The sequence below is a fragment of the Pseudochaenichthys georgianus genome, chromosome 19, assembly GCF_902827115.2.
Source record: "Pseudochaenichthys georgianus chromosome 19, fPseGeo1.2, whole genome shotgun sequence".
NCBI classification, from domain to species: domain Eukaryota; kingdom Metazoa; phylum Chordata; class Actinopteri; order Perciformes; family Channichthyidae; genus Pseudochaenichthys; species Pseudochaenichthys georgianus.
Genome location: NC_047521.1, coordinates 15179486 through 15206208, shown reverse-complemented (window position 1 = coordinate 15206208; position 26723 = coordinate 15179486). Strand labels below are relative to the sequence as shown.

Genomic DNA, 26723 nt, shown 5'->3' with positions numbered 1-26723 from the left:
CACATTGTTTGCTGGGCACCAACAAGACAACCAGCGCTGAAATGATGACATGCGGCTATACATGTCATCATTGATACACGCGATACCCGGAGATGACAATGACAACAACAACCGGAAGTTACAACATGCTTACCACAATAGTGGTCGTGTCTACACCGTGATTGAGATCAGACACGTGGCACCTGCAGGAGGGCTGGAGAATTACGCGAGTGAAGTCTAATCAGACAGGAGAGGAGTCACGCAGCTCTGCATGATAACCTGCAGCTCCGCCCACTGTGATGGAGCGATGAGTGGAACAAAACACAAGTTAGAACATCACCCTTAGTTATTTTAATGACCTCTCAAACTACCTAAACTAGTTATAAATATGTTTATTTTTACTGTCGGGTCACTCATTACTGGATCAGCCAGCTGCATGAGACAACGGGTAGGCCTACTGACGGGTTGTCAGGAGAGGGGGAGGAAAAGAGAGGCTCCATCCTCCGTGCATTATTCTTATATTATTATATAGAGTCGTTATTCATTTGTGTTAAAGCTCAATAAATAACAAAGAAGAAATGACCGGTACTTTTCAAATTTTGTCCGGAAGATTTAAACTTTAACGGACATGTTGACCGGCGAAACCCCACCTCTGCTGCTAAATCCAGCGCGGAGAATCAACAGAAGGGCAACCATGCATGCGCGAGAAGTCTTCTTCTCTGCCTTTGGTGTAGTTTGTGGCAGAAGTACAGCGCCACTTACAGGCCCGGCATATGTACTACAGCGTCTCCAGCGGTTCGAGCTGTCTCGTGTGGACGGACACGTTTCTGGTGCCTATTGCGTGTGGACGGAAGGCTCTTTTGATAACGATTTTGGTGCGTTTCCGTTATCGTCCTTGTGTGGCTGCAGCTTAAAACAAACACACATACAGTGTTAATAGACAGGCTAGCAACAAGTCCCCATGAGTGTGATTAATTGGGTCCAGCCTGCCAACACTGGCTGATGATGCAGCACATTTATTCCTGAGCTTTGTTTGTACCGTTGGATGCAGCCAATGATGTGCTGTAGAACTGCAGTGCACCCTTCACACTGGGTTGTATTGTATGCCCTGCTGTTAATCAGGGATATATATGAATGTGTACTCGCATGCATAGAGGGGGTTTGAAAGTCATTTTCTGCATATACAATGTCAGGCGACTTCAATTAGCTATTCTAGGTTGAATAATCAGTACAAAGTAACTGTTAGATCATTTCTCGATTATTCATCAAAAGGTATAAGCCTTTATCATTTTATATTTGCTATAATTAAAACATAGCATTTTTGACTGCCAATCGCAGAGCCTAACATTCTTATTCAGCAGTTAAACCGTTTTAACCTTTGCATCTTTGCTCAATGTTAGATTTATTGTGTGCAACAGTGGATGTGCGCCTGCTTTTGTGACCATAGAAACTTAAACTTTTTCTATGTACAGTAACATTGAGGATAGCAATGTAATCTTTCACTTATTTTTATCATGACTTCCATAGCCATTCCTTAACGGTGGGGTAGGTAAGTTTCAGAAACCGGCTCGAAATACACTTTTTGTTATATTCCATGGAATGTTCTTAACATCCCGATAGCAATGAATATCTTAAGTGCTTTGACAAAAAATCCATAAAAAAATGTCATCTGTGGAAGCCGTAATACTGTAAAAAGTACTAAACGGATTGGATGGCCTACCTGCCTGTCAGCCTTCCATCGGGGCACAAACTTATCTCGTGCCCTCATAGGTCATGTGCGTGTTCGTGTGTGTTGGAGGAGGGGCTCTATAAGGAAGTGGCAGATTTTCTCCGGTTGTGTATTTTCAAATTCGAGCGATCTCGAGCCGGTTTCTCAAACTTACCTACCCCACCTTTAACTTTTTTTTCTATTTGTGTCTTGTGCTTGTATCAGTCTCAGCACATAAGCCATTGAATTTCAATTTGTGTCCGAGGCAGCATGTCATGAACACGCGTTGTGATGAATGCACCCAGCGTTGCATTTCTTAACATGAAAAATGTCTATAACGTGAGCAGTTATACATTAGGTAATTGCACCAAGCTCACCTATAGCCTGAGGGCACTCTTATTTGTTGTATCAGTGACATTTATGTAAGGGGAGCTTGAAGCTAATGTAGTGTGACATAAGCATAGTCAGCATTTTTTGCTTGGCTTGATTGAAAAAATAGAAATATGTAGGGCAAGAAAGTAGAGGTTTAGTTGGGCTCAGAATACAAGAACCTTATACTTGTTTAACTAAATGTAGAGTTTTAGAATTAACATATGGGAAGACAATGTGATTGTTTCTTGATGTATATTACCCGATGGCACCATTAAACAGTAAGCACTGTTTTATTTACTAGTAAAGCCTCTTCTCCTCTCCTCTCCCACCTGCCACTTTAGACACATCTGATAAGCCAGATGTGCTTGGCATCACAGAGAAGATGGCTCCCCATGCTGCACCACATGTTCGCACACTTTTCTCACTCACAACACACTTTTATGAGTTTGGTGATAAGGAGATTAAAGCTGCCTTGTGAAAGATTGAAGGAGCATAATTGCTTTTTCTCACACTGTTGTAAGATCTGTGCTTTGCTCAAGCCCTGTTGAATAGGAGTGTTACCCCGTCATTCATTCAAGTTGATATGGAGAGTTGCTTTCAAACACTTTAGTGGTTGTGAGGCTAGAAGATTGACATGTACCTGTGGGGTAAATTCCAACAGGTTTTACACTCCAGGTTGGTAATGGTATGATGTTGATTATATGTATTTTCTCACTCCATACCTCTCCACGGTGCTGGTCAAAACAGATAGTGATCTTAGTGCAGAGCCCCAGCAATTCATTCAACAGATTGGCCATTTTGTTTGCCTCGTCCCTTTGGGCAGACAATCCTCTATTTCATTGGGTTGGATGCCATCTACAGCCATTGTATATACTCAATTTCCATTGGAGGGTAAATAACTTTTTTCAAAGGCCTTGGACTTGCTAGACAAACACAGCATGCAGCTGGATAAAGCCATTTGGTAAAATTCTAGTTTTTTTTTAGCACTTAGCAAAGTACTTGAAAAAATCACTCCACGATTGTACGTTCCCCTTGGAATTATACTATTTTCCGCATTACGATAATGAAATTCTGATATTTAGACATATTGGGTTGAATATGGTGTTAAGGCCATATCTATAAAGGCAGTGTTATACACAATGGGTCACCACCACTTAGGCCCACATTGGTAAGATGCATCGTCTATTAATAAGTTCTGCAGCAGCTCGGTCATATCTGAAAGGGAAATGATCACTGTGCTGTAATGGCATTTCTGGGCACATCCAAGTAAAAGCCACATCAACCCGTCTTCATGCAGCTGTAATCTCATTTTCAAAACGTAGGGCTCTGCTGAACAGCTGTCACACGTACATGCCTGTCGTTAAGATTTAGAAATGATGTGACACGTCAAGAGGCGACTTGTCCTGCTCATGCTGAATCATGGGCCCTGTGTCTCTGATTTGTCCCCGTCTTCAAAAATCACATTTGGTGCATCAGTAGCAGCCCCAATATGAATCTTTTAGACATATTGAGTATAAACCATTAAGTGTCTGATTCACAGTTTCTTAGTCTGTTGTTAAAATAGTGAGTGTTTACTCAATCACTTAATTCATGGTGGGCCAGTCACTCTGTTGCTTAGGTAATCTTTGGTTTCTGTTTTTTCAAGTTTTACTTCGATGCAGATTCCAAATTGGTATTCAAATGTTGGAGAAACATCGCACTGGTTTTGGATTTGAACTCATTTTGTATTGTTCTAACTCCTTTTTATAGTGGAATATGAACTGGGAGGGCACAAGTCAAAAAGGTGCATCTCTAGTGTCAAGCACAAGCTGTAAGTGAGATCTTACCCTTCTCTGTGGGCCTCCCCCTTCTCCAGCTCCTGGATGACCCCCAGCAGCACTTTGATGGTCTCTTGGCTGGAGCTGATGAGATGTTCCATGGCCTGGAGCTGTGCTTTAACCTCCCCGTCCTGATTCATAGGCACTATTTGCTTGCAGGTCTCCTGTGTTTGGCCAGACGGTGCCCCACCAGCCTCCCCACCTCTGCAGGGTGTCAGAGGCTCCTCCATGGCCCGTAGAGGCCGGGCTGATAACTGTCCTGTGTGGCACTGTGCCTGTGTTGTACAGCCTCCACTGGAGCGGGGCAGTGTCTGACTCTGCAGCCCGTTGAGCTGCAGGGCTTTCTTCCGCTTGCTCCTCACAGATGGGCTGTCCAGGCACTCCACCTGTGTGAGGGAGTTCCAGGCGAGGGGGCCGGTAACCTTGGAGGCCCTGACCGGCAGGGTCCGGGACGAGCCCTCCTCCAGATTTAGCAGCTGCCTCTTGGCCGAGCGGTTCGTATCGGCCTCCCTGTGTTGTAATCCTGCCCTGGCTTTGGATGGGACGCTGCAGAGCTGGTACTCTGCCTGTGCTCCGGCTCCTCTTCCTCTCTGTGTGTTTGCAAGGCAGTCTGTGTCTGCAGAGCAACTGAGCTGCAGAGCGTCAGAGCACAGGCCATCAGGTGCAGTGTGCTGTTCCACTGTGGCAATGCACTCATTAGTATGGAGCAGAGCCCTGGTCCTCCGGACTCCGCTCCCCCTGCTGGCTCCCCCCCCCTCCTCCTCCTCCTCCTCCTCATCTAAACCCTGCTCAGCAGCCCTGGACTGCTTCACCTCCATGGCAAAACCGTTATTCTGACCTTTATAAGTTTCCACGGCCGCCACGTGTTTAAGGGTGTGGCCTTTCTTGCGCTCAAAGGGAAAGGTCTGATAGCGTTTCTTCAGGTCAGGTGACGTCTGCACGCCTGTGCTCCTCGTGACGTTTGGGATGGATCGGCGGGCCGGGACGGTCATGTATTTGCGGTACGCCACTTTATATGAGATGGGCTTGCCACCTTTCCCCGCTGCATGCAACTCCGCCTCCCGCTGCTCGTTCTGTGCCTCACAAATATCCTTGAAACGCACTTGCAGGGCCTTGTTCCTCTTCCTCACCTGTCGACTGGCTTCCAGAGAATACTTCACCTCCAGCGCCAGGGAGGTCGAGGGCGCTGCCTCCGAGTCAGACTCTGAGTTGGTGAGCATGCATTTGCCACTCTCCTTGCTCACCATGTTTCCTGAGAAGCATAAAGAGAGACACTGTGTTAATCCTTCATACAGAATGGCTTGGACAAAGACTCTTGACAGACCAGAACATCTTACTTGACAGAAAACGACGTAGGGAGGAACGGGTGGAAATATGCAATGAATATTCTGAAAAAGACATACGCAAGGAAAGCAAATATGTATTTTACAGAAGAAGATTTGTCTTACATTTTAAGTTAGTCCCCTTAATAAATAAGTATATTAGGAATACTTGAGTTTTAAAATAGTTATAATTTCTACATTCAACACTGGCGGCGTGAATGAAAATGAACCTTTTATTTTTGTTGCCAGTTGGTTAGGGTCTTTCATGTCTTCCAATCCTACTGTGTTTACTTAGAAAAAACTGCAATATCAGCATGTGCTAAAAATGGTTTTAGCAGATTTCCTACATTTAATCTCCTTCTCTGTGAAACCAATAACTCCACATTTCATTCATGTATCCTTGCCAGTTGAAACAGCTTTGACTACCAGTTCCTCCTCCGCCTCTTCTACTTGATGAGTGTTTGTGTCTCAGTTTGTATGGGAGCGTTCAGTCATTGCTTTTACAAACTCTAACACACTCAAGTACCCTTAGTTGACACTTACTGTACAGCATACCGCTGAGTGTGCTGTAGACAGTGCATGGTGTCTGCAGGTGATTTCCATGGTTCTTTAGGTTCAGCAGGAGTCTGACCTTTCTCTATCACCGTTAATTATTAAGTAGAACTTGGATTAAAAAGCTATTTTGGAGCACATTTTAATCTTCTAGTATATGCAAGTATTGCACATTTTATTATTCAGTTACTAAATAAACAGAGTCAAGGAAACCCAAAAAAAGATAGGGCCAATACTGTACCTGCAAAGAACTGTAGATTAACCCCTTAAAGAGAAAAATCCTAGCCAGAGATATAAATATGAAATGGGGATTATCTTCCCCACTATCACAGATATGGTCTCAGAATAACAACTCAGTTAGCCTCTAATTCTCTGACAGATATATAGAATGCTCCTTCTGCCTTCTGATTTACAAAAAGCATGCTCAGGATTACCAGTCTAAGATGATCTGCCATGACTGCTCCGTCAGTCAACAGGGAATTATTTTCAAACATGTCGGTTCACTTAACCAGGAGCTATAAAAGGGAGCCTTTGTCTCTCTCTCACCATCACATTATTGCTTGATGTTACTCTTGGTTTCAGGTTCTGCTTGAAAAAGGAGAGCCACACTCAGACTAATTTATCTTATATCTAACAGTCTCATGTACAGACATTTATAATCTCGTTTTATTATGCCAGTATGTTGGCATAACAGTTCAGATTTCCGTCTGCAAAAGCTGGCATGGCAATCTTCTTACTTAGGATATGGCAACTTTTTCTCTATGAATAAAATGCTTCCAGAATTAGAAAGCTGCCACTCCACACACTTAGCATGGAAACCAAACAGTTGTACTCAGAGTGTCTTGGCTTGCTTCATCACACCTAACTTTCAGAGTTGCCCGTCTTGTGTGCCAAATGCCAAATATCTCACAGGCATTGGGACCCACGGGTAAAACTGAAAACAACTATTAAAGACAGATGGACCCAGCAATTCCACAAATTGACAGTGACCACTAAAAATGTACAAATATTGCCCAGTATTGTAGCATGCCCATACCGACAGGTTAAAAGATTGCAGGTTTCTGTAGTGCATTCCATTGTGTTTGATTCTCATCACATAGGTAATTACAGATATATCCAAATACCCAGGTTTAACGGTGCAAATAATGTTTGTGGAAAAGGTATACAGCCAACACAAAATACATTGGGAAAGATATTCTGCCATCGGTATAGACACTTCTGCCATACAGTACATGGATACATTATACCGTGCATCGTACACTACGTGAAAAGTAAATAAATAATGCAATACCCTTTGTTCTCATGAAATCATCAGCCCCAGTCAATGCACACAGAAAGACCGTAGACATTTTAAAAGCAAACACGTAGTGCATGTATACGTGAAAGCACAACTCCACCGTGTATGCATATAACGACCCAAAGACTTCTGACCCTCTTAACAATAGGTTGTTTGAGCAATGAATGCAGAGTATATGAAAGTGTGAAGGGCAAGAATCACGGCTGCATATAGCAATTTACAATTACAACCTGCCTGTGCAGCATTTGGATCTTTCCAGTGGAAGATAGTCAGATTAGTTTGTTTTGTTTGTCTCACAAAACAATGTTTAGTGCCCGGCTATCATCCATCACCAGCATTGCTGTGCTCTCCTGGTCCGTCACTGTCAAAGGATGACATTTTAAATAAGAGATTACATTGTTAGCCTACATCCCCTCTCCAAATGAGGTCAGCAAAAACGTCTGTTATTTTTGGCCCAGATCAAACAGTTTTTGCAATTTGTTTAAACGTATATTTAATTAGATTTCACGGTGCCCCACCCTGTTCTATATCATCAGATATAAAGACATGGATGTGGCTTGTCAGGCCAAACAGCAACAGTCTTTTCTCATCTCTCATTCCCTACACACAGCCTTCACAATGCAAACAGTTTCATGGTATTGTATCATATCCTCGCTTTTATATCCTTTTGACATGTCAGTGCTGCGGGCTGAATGATATGTCCCTGGCTCCACATATCTGGTTTTACAGACAGGGTACAGGCCCAGGCGACAGCAGCAGCACTTGTATCTCACCTCCGGCTCGAAGACCACCTTCTGGCCTCTTGCATAAACAGCTATGACTCATCACGAAAGCTGCCCCTTTTTAGGAGGGCCTGATCCTTTTTAATTTTTTTAATGTTGGGGAAAGTAATTGATGTGAACTGACCCACTATTTTCTCCCCAGTAGGACAGACCAAAAACAGAGCTCACAGGGTCAAGTGCGAAAGGCAAAACACATCAGACTTGTTCTCATGACCTTGTTTTAGCAACTCAGCTCACATTGCTGTCACACTGGTGCTGAGGGTCATTATTTGGGTTATTTCCAGGGACACGACTTCATGTTCTGTTTAGCCCCGCTGGTTCCTGGGAATACTAGTACAGCCATTGTTTCAAGCTTTGCATTGCTGCAAGGACAATCCATATTACTGCAGTAATTCATTATTCTTTAATGGTCTTTATGCTCAGTGCTCATTCAATGTAACACACTTTGAATTTAAGAAATGCCATATATTATTTGAAATGGCATTTGAGTCTGCAGGTTTCTGAATGGCAGTTGCATAATAGAACGTTTGCTCGCCCGCGGGTTAAATCTTAAAAGGTGGAGATTTCAGTGTCCTCATTTTACCCGGGTTTTATCGCTTCTGCCCAACGAAAGGGAACATTAATATAGTATGCATCACAACACCGTTAAATTGAGTAAACGTTGGAAATACAGCTATACAGTACATGACAATTAGCAGCCTAACAGCCTTTCCGGTTCAAGCATTTCACTTGGTACTCATTAAGACTTTAACTTATCTCTTTATTTACTGTACACAATGTTTCCCTATCTATGTATTTGTCCATGGTAATATACCTAATACTTAAGTATACAGCATTGGGCTGTCCAACAGTCTTCCTTTCTCAGCATGACAGTGCCAAATTCTTAAAGCAGTGTTTTTTCTAGTGTGGACTTGACAAGCCTGCACAGAGCCTTCATGGCATCCCTACTCAACACCTATGGGATAAACTGGGATGACTGTGAGACGGAACTTATCACCAACCTCCTTGTTGTCACTGTCCCTCAAGTTGCTGAGTGGAAAAAAGTGGTTGTGACTCAGAAAAGTTGATGACTTTATAATGACCTAATGCCTACTTTAAAAAAAAAAAAAAAGGTCTTATACTGTAAGGATGTAATGTTTAGCAATACTTTAGACCATTTCATGTATAAACCCTGCAATATGTTAAATGCATCACATTCTCAAAACAACAAAGGGAGTCTGCCCTTGTGCTAAATCAGGGATGGGCAAATGGCGGCCCACCTCCTCTTTTTGCGGCCTTCAGATTAATTTATAAACAACGTAATTATTTTATCTTAGTTACGTCGCGAGCTGCGTACATGATTTCGTTCGGCAGCCAAATACCGCAAAAATAATCTGTGACGCGTTTGTGTTTGTTTCCCGGGGAAACACTCACAAGAAACACCGGCGACTTGTAATGATGCCTTTACAAGCTTCAAAGTTGTATTTATCATCTGAATTTGGCGAAACAAGTTTTAATATTCTAAAAACCAAGAGTTTTGTTTATTTGAAATCAGATGAAACAAACTGTCACGGACCCTGCCGTGTTATCTATGATTACTACGCTTTTCATTCATAATTTCAGCGGGAGGGAGGGGGAGGGGCGCTGAGGAACAGCAGAGTGCGGGCTGACGGGTGTCTGTGTTGACATTCCCCTTATTGTGCGTCAGCAGAGACAGGCTACAAGTGTCTTAGGTTCAAGTGAGACAACTAATGTCTGGGTTAGTGTCCATGACTTCATGTGTATGTCACCTTAATGGTTCATCTTAATGCACACACACTTTCCGTGCTTTCCAATAGTTTAAAATAGTTTGATTCCACTGTTAAATAACCTGTTCAATACAAACATGACACTTAACATGCCAATAACATGTCTGTGAACTGATATTTGTTGAGTGAGCTTATTAGAGGATGCTCCCTGAAAGATTGTAAAATGTCAATGAAGATGTCAGACTTCGTATATTTGTTAATAATTACATACAATACATGGCATGTGTGCGTGTGTGTTCCAAGTGAATCTGCGGCCCCCTGGTGGCCAGTACATACATTATGTGGCCCCCACCACCATCCAAGTTGCCCATCCCTGTACATGATCAACACAATCCTGCTATCCTATCACTGCAGTGTGACATTATCACAGCTCAGCGTGTCCTCAGATGCTGCTTGGACAAATGAGCGTAGCAGTTCCAGGCTCCAAAGTAATCCAGCTTTATCTGCCCATGTTTTGTTTTCCTCGTTCCTCTCTTCTGTCAGCCTCTGTTCATAATGACTTGGGGCTTAGTGGTGTTTTTAAGAGCCCCTTAAGAGCACACTGATTATGCAGTGAAAATATATCCGGGCTGGTCGGTTAGGGTTAGGGTTAGGGTTGCTAAGGTCATTAGACAGTGTAGGTTTATTGTTGGGTCTTTATTTCCTGTCTCTGCTGCAGCAGCTCCAATGCTCCCCGGGTGCGATGTGAGGGTATATATAGCCGAGTGATTGACTGTACAGGTCAGTGTGTGAGCGATAGCTGCAGTACAGTGCATTAAGCTGACACCAGACGCAGCAAATCCAAGTCAGTTAATGGCAGCTTAATGCTGTCGAATGGAATGGCACCGGAAACACGGGATTTGAAGGGATTGTCTCTCTAGTAATTGTAGCTCAGTCATCATGGACCACTGCGCCGTTGCCAAGCACCATTTTGAAGATTTTGCTCGTCGTGTGTTCTGCATTCATGACTAAATAACACCAGAAACTATAATTGTGTACAGAGCACAGCATGACAGTTCATTATACACCCAGGAGAAGGACAGATGTCACATCATCCTCGTTACACTCACATGCAGACCCAGGATCAGTGAGTGTGTTAAGGTGACTATAGAGCAGTGGTGTTGGTACAATGATGTGTATTGGGACATATGTCTAATCAAATAAACGTCATGGATGAGGCCAAATTATTTATCATAATGACCTAGAGCATAATAGTCTTTGGGCGTTACTGTACTTTTATGGTGTGGTTAATTAATTTACATAAACGTAGTGTTCCCTTAATGCTGATACTCTGACGGGATGAATCCAGATGTGCAGTTAATCCACAGCACTCAAAATATCCTTTATGTTTTCTACCATATGCTCAGCATTTATTTACTTTACATTTATATTGCTTTACGTTGCTTTAAGTACCCAGTTTGCTGTATGTCAGCCTGCTGCTGTTTTCATGCAGGACCTCTTGTGCTCGCTCTGTAGCCTGCGGACATTGAAGCCTTATTATGCTCTACTCACTTTGTCCCCACTGAATTGTGCTTTTCTTTGTTATTCCCTTACTCACCGTGTTGAGTTGAATGTGTGTGCTCTGCCTGCACCCAGGTGGCTTCTCAGAGCTTGATGGATTCAGAGGAAGCCTGTAATCCATACGTCAGTGAACATGCATGCTAGATGGAGATCAGACCTCAAGAAAGGATATGTGCTGCAGAGGCTCTGATCAGAATGCATCAGATCACTCTTCCCTTTCCTCTCCTCTTCGTCTCTCCACAGAACATTATTTCTCTCTTCTTACTCGTTTTCTTCCTTTCATTCTGTGCCTCTTTGTTGTTTTCTCTCTGTCTATCCCTCTCTCTTTGCCTCGGAGCCACGCTGAGGTTTCAAAGCTGAAGGGAACTAGAGAACTCCCCTGCTGCTCTCAGATTCCTCCTAGTCATCCCTAGCAAAGGAACATGACGACACACACACTTCCACACACATCACAAATGGAAAACAAGAGCAAGAGACTAGAATAAAAAAGAGCATGGTTCTAGGTGTATCGTTTTCACTCTGCTTGAGCGGAGCAGAATTGAATGTGAACAAAATAGACGGATAATAATGAAGAAGGAAGATGAAGCCATAGAGAAGAAGACCCTGGCTCCGAGGGGAGTAGACGCCGGCGAAAGCCATCATGTCTTGTCGATAAGATGTATCACTTTGTCAGCTCAACTGAATCCCATGAACAGCAAGTATTAGAGGATACGAGGGTGCTGTGTTAAGTTACTTTACAGGCCACAAATAAATATAGTTTTAAATGTTGATACATTTTAGAGTAAAGATCTTCCCAGGTATGCATGTCAAGGTATAATCAGTCTTAGCTGTGCATAGCATACATGTCAGAATGTTGGTAACGCTTTTATACTATTACTAACTATTAACTAACCCTACAAAACGAGCTATTTGAAGATGTAGCCTTTGTCATTGGTCATTATGGTAATGCTTAACTGTTAATCAAAACATGTGTGGGTCGCTGCTCCACTCAGCTTTACCTAAGAAAACTCCATTGCTCTGCTCTTCTGCCTCTGGGGCTGCCGGAGCCCCGCTGACGGGCCCCTGCTGCAGAGCACCGGGGAACACCTGCTTTACACGCCACTACACCAGGTGGGATCATGTGGGAAGAGCAGAGGCACGTTCACAAAGACACCTTCCCCTCTCCAACAGCAGACGCACGTGATTCACCTCCACCGCTTGGCCTTGTTGTTTCGCTCCCAGGGAAGAGATCGGCCTCTTAATGAATAATCCTATTACCACATGAAAGGTAACATCTGGCTCGTTCCAAAAGCCGTCACTCTTTCACAGGAGGGCAATGTGTTTTCTGGATGAATGGCTGTCCCTCCCAGCAAGCCAGGCCACCCCGGGTGAATGCCCACCTCACATGCTCCCTCACACTTTCCGACATGTTTTGACATCTCCGTGTGGAATTGTAGCTCTGTTCTACCTTTTACATCTTCCTGACATTTGGAGTGATGTGCACGTGCGGCGGTGGCGTGCACACACTCCTTTCGTGCATGGTGATCATAAGAGGCAGGCATTACTGCGTGAAGTGAAGGCTGAAATGACTGATTCCTAAAAATAAAGATCTGCTTTGAAGCGGTGGGCCAACATGCCCGTCACTCCTGGACGTCCGTGCCCAGTTCTCTCAGAGGCAGCATGGGGGTTAAGGGGAGACGGGCAGCGACGGATGCATTGCATTTTCTTTCTGAAGCGGAAACCGTCTTTCATGTCTATCCTGTCTTTTCATATAATTGTTCTTACATAACATAACGACTGTGACAGCAGGTATGTACTTTTCATGTCGGCACATAATACCTATCAATACAAAGAAAAGATAATTCAATATCCTCTCCCGGCATACTCTCCCTATTATTTCTCACAGACGATGTATTCTCCCCTTACTCTACAGTGTATCTCTTTCTCTCTTTATCCCTCTTCCCTCAGTCCTCTTCTCAGTGTCTGCGCAAAGTGAAATAGAGCAGAGGGGAGATTGTATCGGAGCGTTGATGGGAAATAAGGTTGAAGGAGAGACGAAGAGCGATGGCAGGAGGTTCCGTGGAGATGAGTGGGAGTGACATGCGTTTTGTGTGGCATCTGAAGGACAGTGGAGATGTGAGGGTCCTCTCTCTCATTCTCTCCCTCACGCTCACACACACACACACACACACACACACACACACACACACACACACACACACACACACACACACACACACACACACACACACACACACACACACACACACACACACACACACACACACACCCATTCTTCAACAATCTGTAAGTAGATGACTTCATGCAGTCCATTAATCGAGATTAGCCTTTAGGTAAGGTCCTTCATCAGATGCAACCGTCTGATGGCCGGCGCTCATTACCTGTTTCGCTGTGATGTTAAACACTGCTGCCTCCATATGTGGGACAATAGCCTCACATCATTTTCCTTTTGGTATAGACACCGGTGTGGTTTATATAATCCTCACTCAGCTTTCAAAACTGAGAGGAAATGCAGCATCATGCAAGCCCTTGTACGTAAGCACTGTTGTAGCTCTGTCTGCTGAGCCAGTCGGGTTAAATGTCGACCAGAATCCTCTCAGGAAACAGAAAACCCACCTGCCAGATCTCAGAAATGTCAACTAGAAATGGCAGTGACCTCATATTCCACCTGAGATATAAACGTTTTTTATGTTCAAAGTTTTCTAAACTGACTGAATGGTCTCTTAAAGTCAGCACATTCCAGACACTGCCCAGAATCCCCCTTAACCACTTCGCCCCAGCATCAGAGGGAACTAAGCCCGACTCAAATCAATCTGAGATTTACCTCCTTTCATCTGCCACACGCATTTGATATTTGATCAGCCGATCAAACGGGAAAATCTCCAGTGAAAACATTCCCAGTGGATAATCCCTGCTCAGTCCCACAGACTTTCCCCGCTGCAGTTGCACACTGAGAGGTGAAATGGAGGAGAGGACAAGAGCAGAGATGAACGACTCACCTCAGACTGTGAATCACTGACGTAAAGGATGCGTTAGCCTAGATCCCTGGTTCTGCCCATGCATGCCCGTGTCCTTGTGGATTAGAGATGAGCTGGAAGAGGAGGCTATGCCATGGCAGAAGTTAAGAGGACAGGCAGCGGCGGCGGTAGTAGTTGGAGTAGTTGTTGCACATTGGAGTCCTCTGATCCAGTGGCATGGGGTTCCACTCCCTCCAGTCAGTCAACACTCCCCCTCTCTTCTCCTCCTCTCAACCCGCTCTCCTTTCCTTTTCCCCGGCACCTTGTCGACAGGGGCTCACACTCACTCCCACATGCATTCCCACACTCACACAGACGCACACACACAGAGGCTGAACTCCGGACGCCTCAGCGACAGAGCCCACGCAGGCGGAATATCCCCATCGTGCCGCAGCAGTTCTCCTCTCTGGCTTTCTCCTGTTTTCGACGTGTGTGCATCTGAGAGTGTGTGTAGAAAGAGAGAGAGACTGAGAGAGGGGGGATTAGGCAAGAGGGGGAGGGAGCATTGGAGAGTGAAAGAGGGAGAGCAGAGGGAGGAGGGAAGGTTGCAGTGGAGAAAGTACAGCCACAGTTTTGGCTACATCTGGCATGTTCATGCAACATCATATCATCTCAAAGCTGTTTGGAACTCACTTCCGTGGAGACAATATACCCAGGACAACTTGCTGCAGCCCGTCATGCCAGCTTTTCGTCTTGAGGGATCTGTCTTTAATTCTTTCCTTGCTACAGTGTGACACTTGTCATGTATGATCAACCTTGAGAGTTTCTGCACAAGTCCATCCACCTTCTGTCGTCTTAGTTTCCCGTAGTCCTCACTGCTCTTATCTTTGTGTGGGAACAATGTTCCATCTGCTTGCCAACCCCTCCCCCCTTCTCTAAAGTGTGTTATCCTGATCTCATCACAGATTTGCATCCATCTGTCATGTCATGGGCGAGTTAGTAGTTAACACCGTTTTGTGGCGGAGAATACCTGCTTCTCATCTGGGAATGTGCATTTTCCTCTTCCACTTAATTGGATCGTGGTGGACTATTGGTGTGTTCGAACGACAATAAGCAGGGAGGGAATAACGCTCGTAGTGAAACCTTGATCATGTGAAAAGTCGAGCTGTATTTTATTCCCGGCTGGAGGTGTTCAGGGCTTCTGCTGACTTGTGCTTTAAGCCTCAGGTACCATGGTAATGAGCTGCAGCTCTCCAGACACCGACTGATGCTGCCGTGTTTGTTTGTGCATCCAAGTTTGAATATGTGAAATGTTTCATCTACCTTACAGTATATTTACCAAGGAACCCACATATTTACAATGCACAGGCGCCCATAACGCATACAGGAACAATCAGGCCACATTCTTCATCATTTAAAACTTTTTTCAAAGTGCATGTACTGTAAGCTTGAATTCAGTACATAAAGCTGAGCTGTGTAAACCTGCATTTTGGGTGAAAATAAACCATTTAAAGGTCTCATACATATTTAAGATATTTCCTAGAGAAGGTTTATCATGTTAAATCATAACATCTGATCCAGATGTGGAAGATAGTGCTGAAACATGTTTCAGGAATAAGACTGAATTACTGCTGAGTCTCAGTTTGACTCTGCATCACCGCTCTCTCTGCATGGCCCTTTATGACATGTCGATAACAGGACATGTTGCTTTTCTTTCGCTTTTCCCATCGACCCTTAAAATACCCCCCCTGACTGACTGCACCCTGAAGTTGCTGAACACGGCATTAACACACTCGCAACACAGTGTTATGAGACCGACGTCTTGTTTGGGAGTGAGGAAAACACATCTGCTTCATAGCCTTTGTTTTTACTTTACCAGGCAACCACAGGCTGCAGGTTTGACACAGGACCAAGCTGATGACATGTCTGTAAAGATTTGACCTTGAAAGATGCCTACCACGTGTTTGGATTTGAACCCAAGGGTAAATGGCATGTTTTAATGGAACTCCTGCGTGATGGATACTGTATATGGGGTTGGAAAAAGCGTTGGAATCTGCTCATCAACCTGCTTATGTAAGCTTGTGGGTCTCGGAAAGATAAACCGGTGGCAAGGGACGAGTCACCCTCTATTGATTTATTGCCTCGAAGTCAAGTCCTCAGGGGAATTCTCATTGATGTCCTTGTCCCCATGCATGTATGCTAAACACAGTTCTGGGGTTAAAGGAGGATGCTGTCCTTCATTTGTCCTTCATGCCGTTTAATTTCACAAAAGTATCAATACTGTCTTTATCATATACACATATACTTCCGCGAGACCCAGGGCTCCGCTCTGCCAGCAGCATCCTGCCACCACCAGTTAATCATTGATGAACAGTGTCTCTCAGACGAATTGAAAAATCAAAACGCTAAAATGGGTCACAAAAACACCCAAATGCGATTAATGTACCTCTGCCTTCCCAAGTAACAACTCAAATGGGAGTCGCAGAGAAAGAGGCAGAATATATTGCATATATGTTGTTTTGTCATCGTGGACATGAGGAACATGATCTTGACCAATATGGTGTTGCTCGATATTCTCGCCATATCTTCCAAGACCACAACAAACAAAGGTCTGGTGTGTTTGGAAGAGTAGACCTGATGCATACAAAAGAAACTGCTATCTTTTCCAGAAAAATAACATTTATATCAATCTTCCAATCATTGATGTATGCATGCCTCAACCAGGAAGAGGAGGGGGGGTGTATATTATGTAACCGCAGTGTCCCCATTTCAAGTCCAGTTGTCGTCCTTGTTTCATGTTGCCCCCTCTTTACTATCACCATAGCAACTAAGAAAAACACCACAACGTACATTTGGATCAAAAGCGACACATTAATTCATTAAAGATTACAAATGTCATCTTAGATTAAAATAAGTACAATGAAACACAATGATGTATTACATCGATATTGCATTACTGGCATTTGATTGATTATGTAATCGTGTCACATCCTCTTGAATAACATTTTAATAGACGCGTAGCTTCTGTCACTCGAGTACAGAGTTGTTACTGATTCCAAGGTATAGAAGTGACTTCCTCATTATCACCTCTCTTTCCCAGCTCATACTGCTAATTGGTTCTGTATGTGCTTTGGAAAGAATACTATAAATAGAGTAACACAATAAATAGACCAATTTACCAACATGTTTCTTAAACCACTGATTCCCAGATTGCATTTGGATGTAACTTTCATTTTTAGTATCCTCTCTGTCGCAACTCCAATCCTTCCCCTGAGCTGCGGAGTGCATCGGAGTACTTTAGAGTGTCATATCTGTTTGGAACCGTATTACTAGATAGTGGAGAGAGCTGTCGATTTATTCTATCTTAGATTTCACAGCAATCCTGAAAGGGAAACTCTTGTGTGTCGGTGAGTGTGTGTCTGACAGGCTGGTGTGATGTGTCGACTGCTCTGCCCCGGCTAGTCTCCAAGTGAGAAACAAACCTGAGAATGTGCCGAGCAGATACGTCAGCGAGAGTCTGAAGAACCCTAAGGAAAGTCCGAAATGTGATATACTGTTGCATATATCAACTTTGAAGGTACAGTTCGGTGTATCCAACACTTGCGTTGCCTCCAACCACACTATGTAAAGCTATCTGGACAGTGTAGTTATTATTGACTTATACAATTCCCTTCACGCTTCAGTCCATCCATACAATCTGACACAGCAACAATGGTGACATCTATTTCCTTTCCAGTGAATGATGTAGGTTTGGAATTGAACATGCAGAGCTTTCTTTTGAGAGAAGAGTAAAGAGTGGCCTCAGCTCAGCATGGGGTTTCTGGTGTAAACTAATGGCGCGTTTCCACAGCAGGCCTCGCTCGGTTTGGTTAGGCCTTATTAGGCCCGGCTCACTTTAATGCTGCGCTTCCATTACAGTTTAGGAACTGGGGTAGTTACTATAGTAACGCAGTGTAGGCGGAGCCGTGACGTCATCTTCAGTGAGCGCCCCAAAAAACAACACAGCCGTTAGCTCTTAGCACTCAAAGCTCACAGCTCTTCATATCTGTTCAGAAACTAGACAAAAGTTAAACAAGTACAAACCACAGACTGCCTGTGTCATGGAGAATACAGTCGCTGGTTTATTTATGTCTGTAGGCCGTTGTTGTGAGTGTGGACGGTCGGAGCATATATAACGTTAGCTTAGCCAAGCTCCATTTAGAAAACACGCATTTTAAAATGGTTTTTCGCCTGCCGTCTGTCTGCAGACTTGTCAAAGCATTAATTCATGGTTTTTACTAACCGGTATCAGTATGCTGTTACTTCGGCATCCTTTTGAAACGTGTATTACAATTAAATTACGGTCAAATATGTTCATCTTGTTGTAGTTGTAGCCCCCTTGCCAGCGATTCTCTCTCTAGTTTAGCATACTCAGCCCGACTCAGCCTGGTTGTTCCTGGCCCTAGAACCACCATTTTATGGGGCCAGAAAAAAACTGTGAATTAGGACCCGCTAGCCGGTACTAGGCCAAGTGGAAACGCAACCAAAAACGGGCCCCGCACGGCTCGGCACGCTTAAAGCGAGCTACCCGCTGCAGTGGAAACGCGCCATAAGGTGTCTGTTCAGGGAAGTAGGCCTATCATGTTTTGATGTATCAGAGTGAAAGTGCTTCTTCCTGAAGCTTGTCTAAGTTGGATGCTGTCCGAGTGAATGGCAGAACGGGTCACTTTCATGGCTGGCTCTCCAGATTTACCTTGTCTATTATTTATCGCTACTGTATGTGTTTATCTGGACTTCACAATGCATTACGGGAAATGCTGCTAAAGGGTGAATGGTTTCAGCAGGCCTCAAACAGATCCTCCCTCCGTTCCCATTGGCTGACCAGCCTGCCGGGCGCCTTGTTGGCCTGATGTTGGAGCCAAGTGGGTGCTCTGTTAAGTCCTGCAGCAGTGGCCAAGTTCCCTGTATGCGTCTGCTCGGCCTCCCTTTGATAGACCAGTGTGAAAAGTGCTCAAGTGCTGCTGCCTCTCGGTTGTGTGTGTGTGTGTGTGTGTGTGTGTGTGTGTGTGTGTGTGTGTGTGTGTGTGTGTGTGTGTGTGTGTGTGTGTGTGTGTGTGTGTGTGTGTGTGTGTGTGTGTGTGTGTGTGTGTGTGTGTGTGTGTGTGTGTGTGTCTGTGTGTGTGTGTGTGTGTGTGTGTGTGTGTGTGTGTGTGTGTGTGTGTGTGTGTGTGTGTGTGTGTGTGTGTGTGTGTGTGTGTGTGTGTGTGTGTGTGTGTGTGTGTGTGTGTGTGTGTGTGTGTGTGTGTGTGTGTGTGTGTGTGTGTGTGTGTGTGTGTGTGTGTGTGTGTGTGTGTGTGTGTGTGTGTGGTACAAAAGCAAAAAGGATCATTGCGATTTAAGAGCACCTGCATGACATTTTCATGTCTTAATTCCTCTCTGATTAAATGGCGTAGTGAGTACCTGAGGTTTTTTGTATGCTTCTGTGATTTCCGTTGTAATGAGCCAGCAAATTCATATTTCATCAGACCTGAAGCTAATAGAGACTAGAGGGAGTCATTGTGTCCCCTTTGGTCATCCACCTCCTCCTCCTCCTCCTCATCATCATCATCATCTTCCTGTGTCAGTTTTCTCTCCTCCAGAGACAGGTTGCTCTCTCCATCCACATCTCTCTAGAGACCGACGTTCCATTTCCCCACTGGCTTAATTAAAGGCTTAAAACAATGCTGTGTTTACGGGGCAACCCTTCACTACTACAGCAAACATCAATGTTCGCTTCTCTGCTGTCAGGCGCTAAAGTGAGATGAATTATCAGAGAGATGCGAGCTGGAGAGCGGCGTTTGATGGATCTGGCTCTGCCCTCTAATAACCGCTTTTTCATTTCCGCTAAAATTCTGCCTCATTTGCCCTTAAGCTTAAGATGGATATGGAGGCAGGGTTTGGGATAGATATCAATCATGAAGTTTCTGTTTATTGTTAAGCTTGGGAAATTGTTTTGGTGGATAAATGCTTGAGATTCCGTACCCACCTGGAACACTTTGTGATGAGCTTCAGGTGCCTTTTCATCTCCAGTGGAACGAAATAGTCAAATTAAAAATGACGATTTCTTGCTTCGCTTAAGTGCTTTGTATTTCAGGTCCTGAGCTTTGTTTCAAAGAGATCTCTTCTGTATATTTATGACAATTATTGAATGGGTCACTGATGTGCTTTGAAGATTACTATTGTGGACACTTATTAATCATCATTATGCATCATACATGACAAGTGTAGTGTTTTAAAGGTGCAATAGTTTTTTACAAAAAGTGTTTTTATAGACACAAGAAGCCTCAATGTCTTTTGTCACATCAACTTTCAGTATTATATTTTATAATGGGAAGTGTCATATACGTTATATATCCAAAATCAATGCTGGGCGGCTCTGTTCTCAAACAGTTTCACATTTAAAAGGAATGTCAACTCCAAATACTTTATTCATTTGTTTGTGGATGTTCCTGACTAAAAGGAACATTGAACGCACAAATCCAGAGAGGGTAGTGTATATGTTATAGGTACAACTAATTTGTCCTAGCATGACTCAAGTTGTTTTCTCCCAATTCTGCTACCTCTCTCTGCACTCACATACATCCGTCGCCCCCACAAAATCACGAAGGATGTGCCCGCCTATGACTAGTGAGGGAAATACTTCTTTTTTTCCCTCTCCGATCTCTTCTTTCCTTCACCAGTCCGTTTTACCTTCCTAATTTCTCTCTGCTTTAAAAATTTAAATAAATCATTGCATCGCCATGGTAACACTGCAGGGATTACCCCAGTGATAAAAGTGTGACAGCTGAACCATGAAAGTTCTTCTCTCCGAACCCCGCGGTACCCTCTGGTGGACCTGTGGAGTCAGCTGTTTGACAGCAAAGGCTATCACAGTATGCACTTATCAACTTAGAGCTGCAGCGAAGAGTAAACCTGTACTTTTCCATCATGCCGCACATCCTTTCTCACATTAGCCCATAACAGCTGGTGCGGCATGTGTTCTGTTCCTCATTTAGATCTTAATCGCCGTGGAAACGTCTGAATCCTTTTTCTGTGAGACATTCTCTGTCTGTGTACTCGTACCATCAGGTTTTGCCAGCTGACCCTTCAGCCTCCAGCAGCAATTACATTTGATTGGAAGTGTAAGATTAATTGCAACACGTTACACCTATAAAATCAATAGTGACAGTGCCGTTTGAATGCCTGTGTTGTTGGCAGTCTTAATTGAACGTTGGAAATAATCTGAAGGGGTTTATACTACTGTAATCGGCGCTGGTGCCTTATGGCGAGTCCCACACTGAGGCTTACAGCGTGTTACGTTCTGAAGGCTCCTTCTCTCTGGGATGCATCCACAGCTGAAGAAATACAAACCACTGTGGGATTCCCTCCAGCTGATCTAGTCTAAGTTGTGAGGGGAGACTCTGCAAGAGGCACCAAGGACTTCTGAAGACTGCTGTCTGCTTTGATGCCTTTCACTCCTTTTATTTATAAAGTAATTGTGCAATGTGAGGGCGGTGGCAGTGCCTGTCCCCTCACGCCAGTTAGACTTGTGGATCACGGGAATAATGGTTTGAATGTAGAAAGACTGTTGAAACAACCCAAAACACATCTTTGAATATTATTTTCTATACGTCAAATCTCCCCCAACTAACTCATTACATCTATATCAGAGGTTAATCCATACATTTGTGATTAAGTAGTGACACGTGTTGTTCTCTGGTGAAAAGAATAAGGTATTACAGAAGTGTGACTCCTATAGACACTTTGGTATTTTCTAATCAGGCTCTGTCTTAATTTGTTTCCCATCTTTAATGCTGAAGAACTACGGCTTACATGCCCTCACAGATGAAAGAGGCTTGCCCTCTGTGCTTGAGATAAAAACATTTCCATACAAATATAACATGAGTCAGACCCTCGTTACAAAAGGAGGGGACTGAAGTGGCAATCAGCCCCATATAGCAGAACGAAAGAAACAACTGAGAGAAACATGAATAATATGTTTGTTATTGCTTAGGTGTCTTTTAGACGATTATCTTATTATGCCTGTCAATAAGGTAATTGCTGACTAACAATAATAATTAACCTTTTTCCAAAGATATTGCAATGTAACGGTAACTACAGGTCAATCTGAAAAAAAAACTGAATTGGAGAGAGAGGTGTGTGTGTGTGTGTGTGTGTGTGTGTGTGTGTGTGTGTGTGTGTGTGTGTGTGTGTGTGTGTGTGTGTGTGTGTGTGTGTGTGTGTGTGTGTGTGTGTGTGTGTGTGTGTGTGTGTGTGTGTGTGTGTGTGTGTGTGTGTGTGTGTGTGTGTGTGTGTGTGTGTGTGTGTGTGTGTGTGTGTGTGTGTGTGTGTGTGTGTGTGTGTGTGTGTGTGTGTGTGTGTGTGTGTGTGTGTGTGTGTGTGTGTGTGTGTGTGTGTGTGTGTGTGTGTGTGTGTGTGTGTGTGTGTGTGTGTGTGTGTGTGTGTGGAGAAAGGAGGTGGGTAGATGGATTTATCTCTATGGTGTGTGTGTGTGTGTGGTGCGCTCTGCTCTGCTCTGCTGTGGTGGGTCAGAACTAATTACAGCTCAAGGAGAGGTTCTCCAGCGAAACAGCATGCTGGTGAGGATGAACTACCATGAAGCAGCAGTTATATCTGCCGCATTAAGTCCTCAGTTCACTGAGGTAGGCCCTGTCCAGATTCAAGTCCCAACCCAGGGTTTGTTTAGAAGATTAGTAATGGAATAGTACTCGCATGTGAAAAACCTGTTTGTATTATTGTGGCCAAATTTCCTCTGAAATACATGTGTACCACTTCCAATCACAACATGTTTAAGACGACATCAATCAATATAAACCTTTCAATACTAAACAATGTGTATAACGACTGCATTGTGCATCTGTCCTAGTGTATGACATATGTTTTTAGTTTGAGATTGCAATAACTACCATTATCTTAAAGGTAAAATTGAAAATGTATTAATAATAATATTTCTCCCCTATTCAATACTTGTTTCTCATAAATCAATGCTTTTGTAGTTTTGTATGGAAATTCTTCTTTGTGCTGGGTTAGTCTCAATGATATGATGGATGCTTAATAATCCAGTAGTGTTTGAGTTGTAGATGGACCGTCACCTGTACGCTTTTCGCTAATTTAACGCTTATCATATTTGTTAATCTGGAGGTGCTTTAATGCATTCTGTGACAATGCTGTTTTAATTAACTTTGCTTATCTTCTGTGTACTTTCTTTGATCAGCTGTCTGGGAGAGTTCAATAGAAGTACTGTGTTATTCTTATTCTTCAAAAGTATAGTTGCAAATACTTTAACTCGTCTTTTAGGAGTGTTTTAATTGGCAGTACAACACACTTTCCATCATCTCTTTTCCATCAGTGTAATTTTTCTTTTCTTTGTTATTGTACAATCGTCAGGATTCTCTGTCTAAAAACTTGACTTGATACATGTATTCCTGTGAATTCCCCCCCCCTCCTTAAATAGTATGACATCAACCCAGTCACACATACAGTCAAGCAAGGGCCCTTTCTAAATTCCAAAATGTGTCCATAGATCCCCCCTGTTTTTCTCCACTTCGCACAGACATCCCTGGCAGGACTCTTGATGGTCGCAGCAGCCTCTCTCCATTTAGCCTAACACACATGTGCCTTTCCTTATCTGCTCTGCACAGCCCATGTTCTGCGTGCTAACCAGAGCCGTTAAAGCACACTGTAAAGCAGAGACCGCTCTTGTAGGGACCTCACACACATTATAATCAGTGGAGACACAGAGCGGAGGGGAGTGGAGGCCAGCAGGTTAATGAGATCAGCCACAGAGTGAGGGCACCTACCTTTTCAAACCTGGGAGGCTTCAGTATTCACATCCAATCAACTCAGCTCGTCAGTATCCATCAAAATCACAGGCGCAGAGTCATTCCATCCTCAACCTTCAATTTGAACTTGATTGTGAAATTGAATGAGCTTCTTTTCTCTTTTCCAGGGCAGCTTCGTGGCCAGCATGACCGCCACACTGAGGCAGATGGACGACTATCATTATGCTCATCTGATCAGCACCTTTGGCAAGATAAGGAGCGATGTGGTGGTGAGTACACCTCACAAATGTCTTCTCGATGAGACACTTCAGGCTACATTGTCAAGTAATCACTTACATCTTAGTCAGTTCGGTTTCATTTTGCTCTTTCTTTTCCTAAAATCAAAAGTCGGCTTAGATCTGCAAGGAAAATGTATTTCTTCCACTATAAAGTATGTAATTGAATTTCTGATAGTCCTTGCTCTGAGGCTGCTATACGCACAGCATGCTCTTGATGATAGTAACTCCTAAGGGGGGGGCAGATCGCTCTTCGCAGCCAACAAGTTGTGGAGGAGGGATAAATGTCATGGATGTTATGGATTTCCGCTCTGAATAAGTCTTCCCTTAAAGCCGTAATTCTCTAGAATCTGCTGCCAGATTAGTATTACTGTATGTTAGTGTACTTTGACGAGTATTGATATTCCACTGTTTGCTTCTATCCCAAAAAAAGTCATAGCAGGAACAAGAATCAGATTGAGATTACAGGTGAAGTTTTGTAATCCAATGAAATGGAGATGTTGGCTTCACTTGCGGCTTCATCTGCTTTCATTTGGTATTGAATAGATGCACGCACCTGCAATAATTGATACTCTTAGTGAGATTACCAATAATTGTACGTGTTTGATTGAGTTGATTTATTCCCTCAACTCTGGAAAAACAGTGTTTATTCATCTCCACTTTTAAATCAAGTCATTTATGGTATCTTTCAGATGACCACAACATAAATCAGCCTGAATGTATCTCCCTGACCTTCATGATTGCACACAGGCTTTGTTAGAGGCCGTTTGTCTAGTTCCCACAGCAGGATAAACAATCACTGTGATGAAGCGGGATCTTTCCACTGAGTTATTGTTCTTGAAGCTGGCGTGGGCCATATCCACATTTCTGAACTGGCTGCAGCCCAGAGGACCTTGTTGTTTTGCAGTTATTCTCTAAACACACCACCACTAAGCGCAGGGATTCACCCAGGAGTGAAACATCGAATGCCAGGAATAGATTCACATGCATATTTATGTTTTGGGAATTTAGCTGCAACTCTGATTGAGAAAAAGTTGATGACTTTGTAGACCTGACAGGAATTGAGAATTTGAGGTTGTGTTGCTGTAGATAAGGTTGAGCAGAGCCTCTAATAACACTATAAATGAAACTAGTTATCAAGTTTTCATAGCAAGATCACAAGAACTGTTTTCCCCAGGAGCAGTAATACATGGAATGTAGTTGTTTACAGCATTAAGAAACCGCTGGATTATTGGTCACCTGCGAAAGGAATATATATATATATATATACGTCACCTTGCCCTTAAAAGATAATCCAAAAGCTGGTTCTGCCTCAAAGCCAAACTCCTAACAGTTCATTTCAGATTGCTCTTATCTTGGAGGTGGGGAGAAAAACAGTTTTCATTTTGAAAACTTTCTCTCTCTTGCAGGATTTCCTAATGGAGACATTCATCATGTTTAAAGATCTCATTGGGAAAAACGTCTACTCCTCCGACTGGGTCATAATGAACATGATGCAAAACAAGTGAGTACGGCAACATTGGACACATGTGCACACACACACACACACACACACACACACACACACACACACACACACACACACACACACACACACACACACACACACACACACACACACACACACACACACACACACACACACACACACACACACACACACACACACACACACACACACACACACACACACACACACACAACTCCCTCCACTGTTGTTGCTAAGGAACAGCAGTCAGAAGTGGCTAAGGATATTTTCTAATGTTTTTCTCTCCATGCAAATATCGGCACACGGCCTCAGCAGCATAGCAGTCAGCGCAGCCGCAAACAAAGCCATGAATTATAGATGCTGGGGTCTATGCTGCCTGCTAATCTCCAAACGTAGTTCCTGCATCTCTTTACTTTGTTGCTTGTTGTGCTGCCACGGCCTTCTGTTTTATTAATAGGTACCTTGCCTGATTCCATTTTTTGGGGAAAAGTGAAAAGTGCTTCTGTGGAGTTTAGGAGTTTTGACAAGAGCTGTGCTTTTTGCACTTAGAGGCACTTATGTCATCTTTTGTAATTGTTGTATGTGTTGTAGTGCTCTATTATGAAATGTCAGTTTTTAAATAGGGAAGAAAAACAATTCCTTCTTCTTCAACAGCATCCATTCATTTTTGAGAGGGCGAGATGCGTTTTTAACTATGATCAAAGGTCCATAATCATTGTACATGTTTTACATACTGTACTGTATCTGTTAAAAGAGTGGACTTATTTAGCCAGTATTCCTTAAAATTGGCAGACTCAAAGTTATGGACTGGTAAAGATTTTCAATATCTATTGAGCAAATCCAGAGATACCATCAGCTTTATTCAACAAATTCCTCTTTCTTGTTACGTAATGCCTATATTACCCACAATGCACCTCACCTGCAGACAGGACTTATTAACAATTCAAGTGTGGTATGTTTCGTAATGCTTAATGTAACTTGATCCATCAATCTAAAGCAGAGAAAAGGAGTGTCCCTCTTTCTAACTCCAGACCTTCATTTTATGTTTCCAATTCCAAACGTGCAGTACTCGGCCCAAACTGACTT

At 43.5% G+C, this 26723-nt stretch overlaps 2 protein-coding genes across 3 annotated transcripts in view; one reads left to right on the top strand and one right to left on the bottom strand.

Annotated features, from left to right (window-relative positions):
* Positions 1-14583, bottom strand: part of LOC117464557 (inhibitory synaptic factor 2A) — a 36266-nt gene extending 21683 nt beyond the window's left edge. The window contains exons 1-2 of one of the 2 annotated variants that reach the window (XM_034107071.1): positions 14116-14583; positions 3886-5128 (exon numbers count right to left, since the gene is read on the bottom strand). In XM_034107071.1, the coding sequence (XP_033962962.1) occupies positions 3886-5123 (1238 nt within the window). In that variant the 5' untranslated portion in view covers positions 5124-5128; positions 14116-14583. Of the gene's footprint in view, positions 1-3885; positions 5129-11153; positions 11226-14115 lie in introns of those variants that run through there. The other variant, XM_034107072.1, reaches the window with a different exon arrangement.
* The window catches only part of dock1 (dedicator of cytokinesis 1), a 189293-nt gene that overhangs the window by 102419 nt on the left and 60151 nt on the right, over positions 1-26723 (top strand). Inside the window, exons 28-29 of the mRNA XM_034107070.2 lie at positions 24041-24142; positions 25558-25652. Of these exons, the coding sequence (XP_033962961.1) occupies positions 24041-24142; positions 25558-25652 (197 nt within the window). The remainder of the gene's footprint in view (positions 1-24040; positions 24143-25557; positions 25653-26723) is intronic.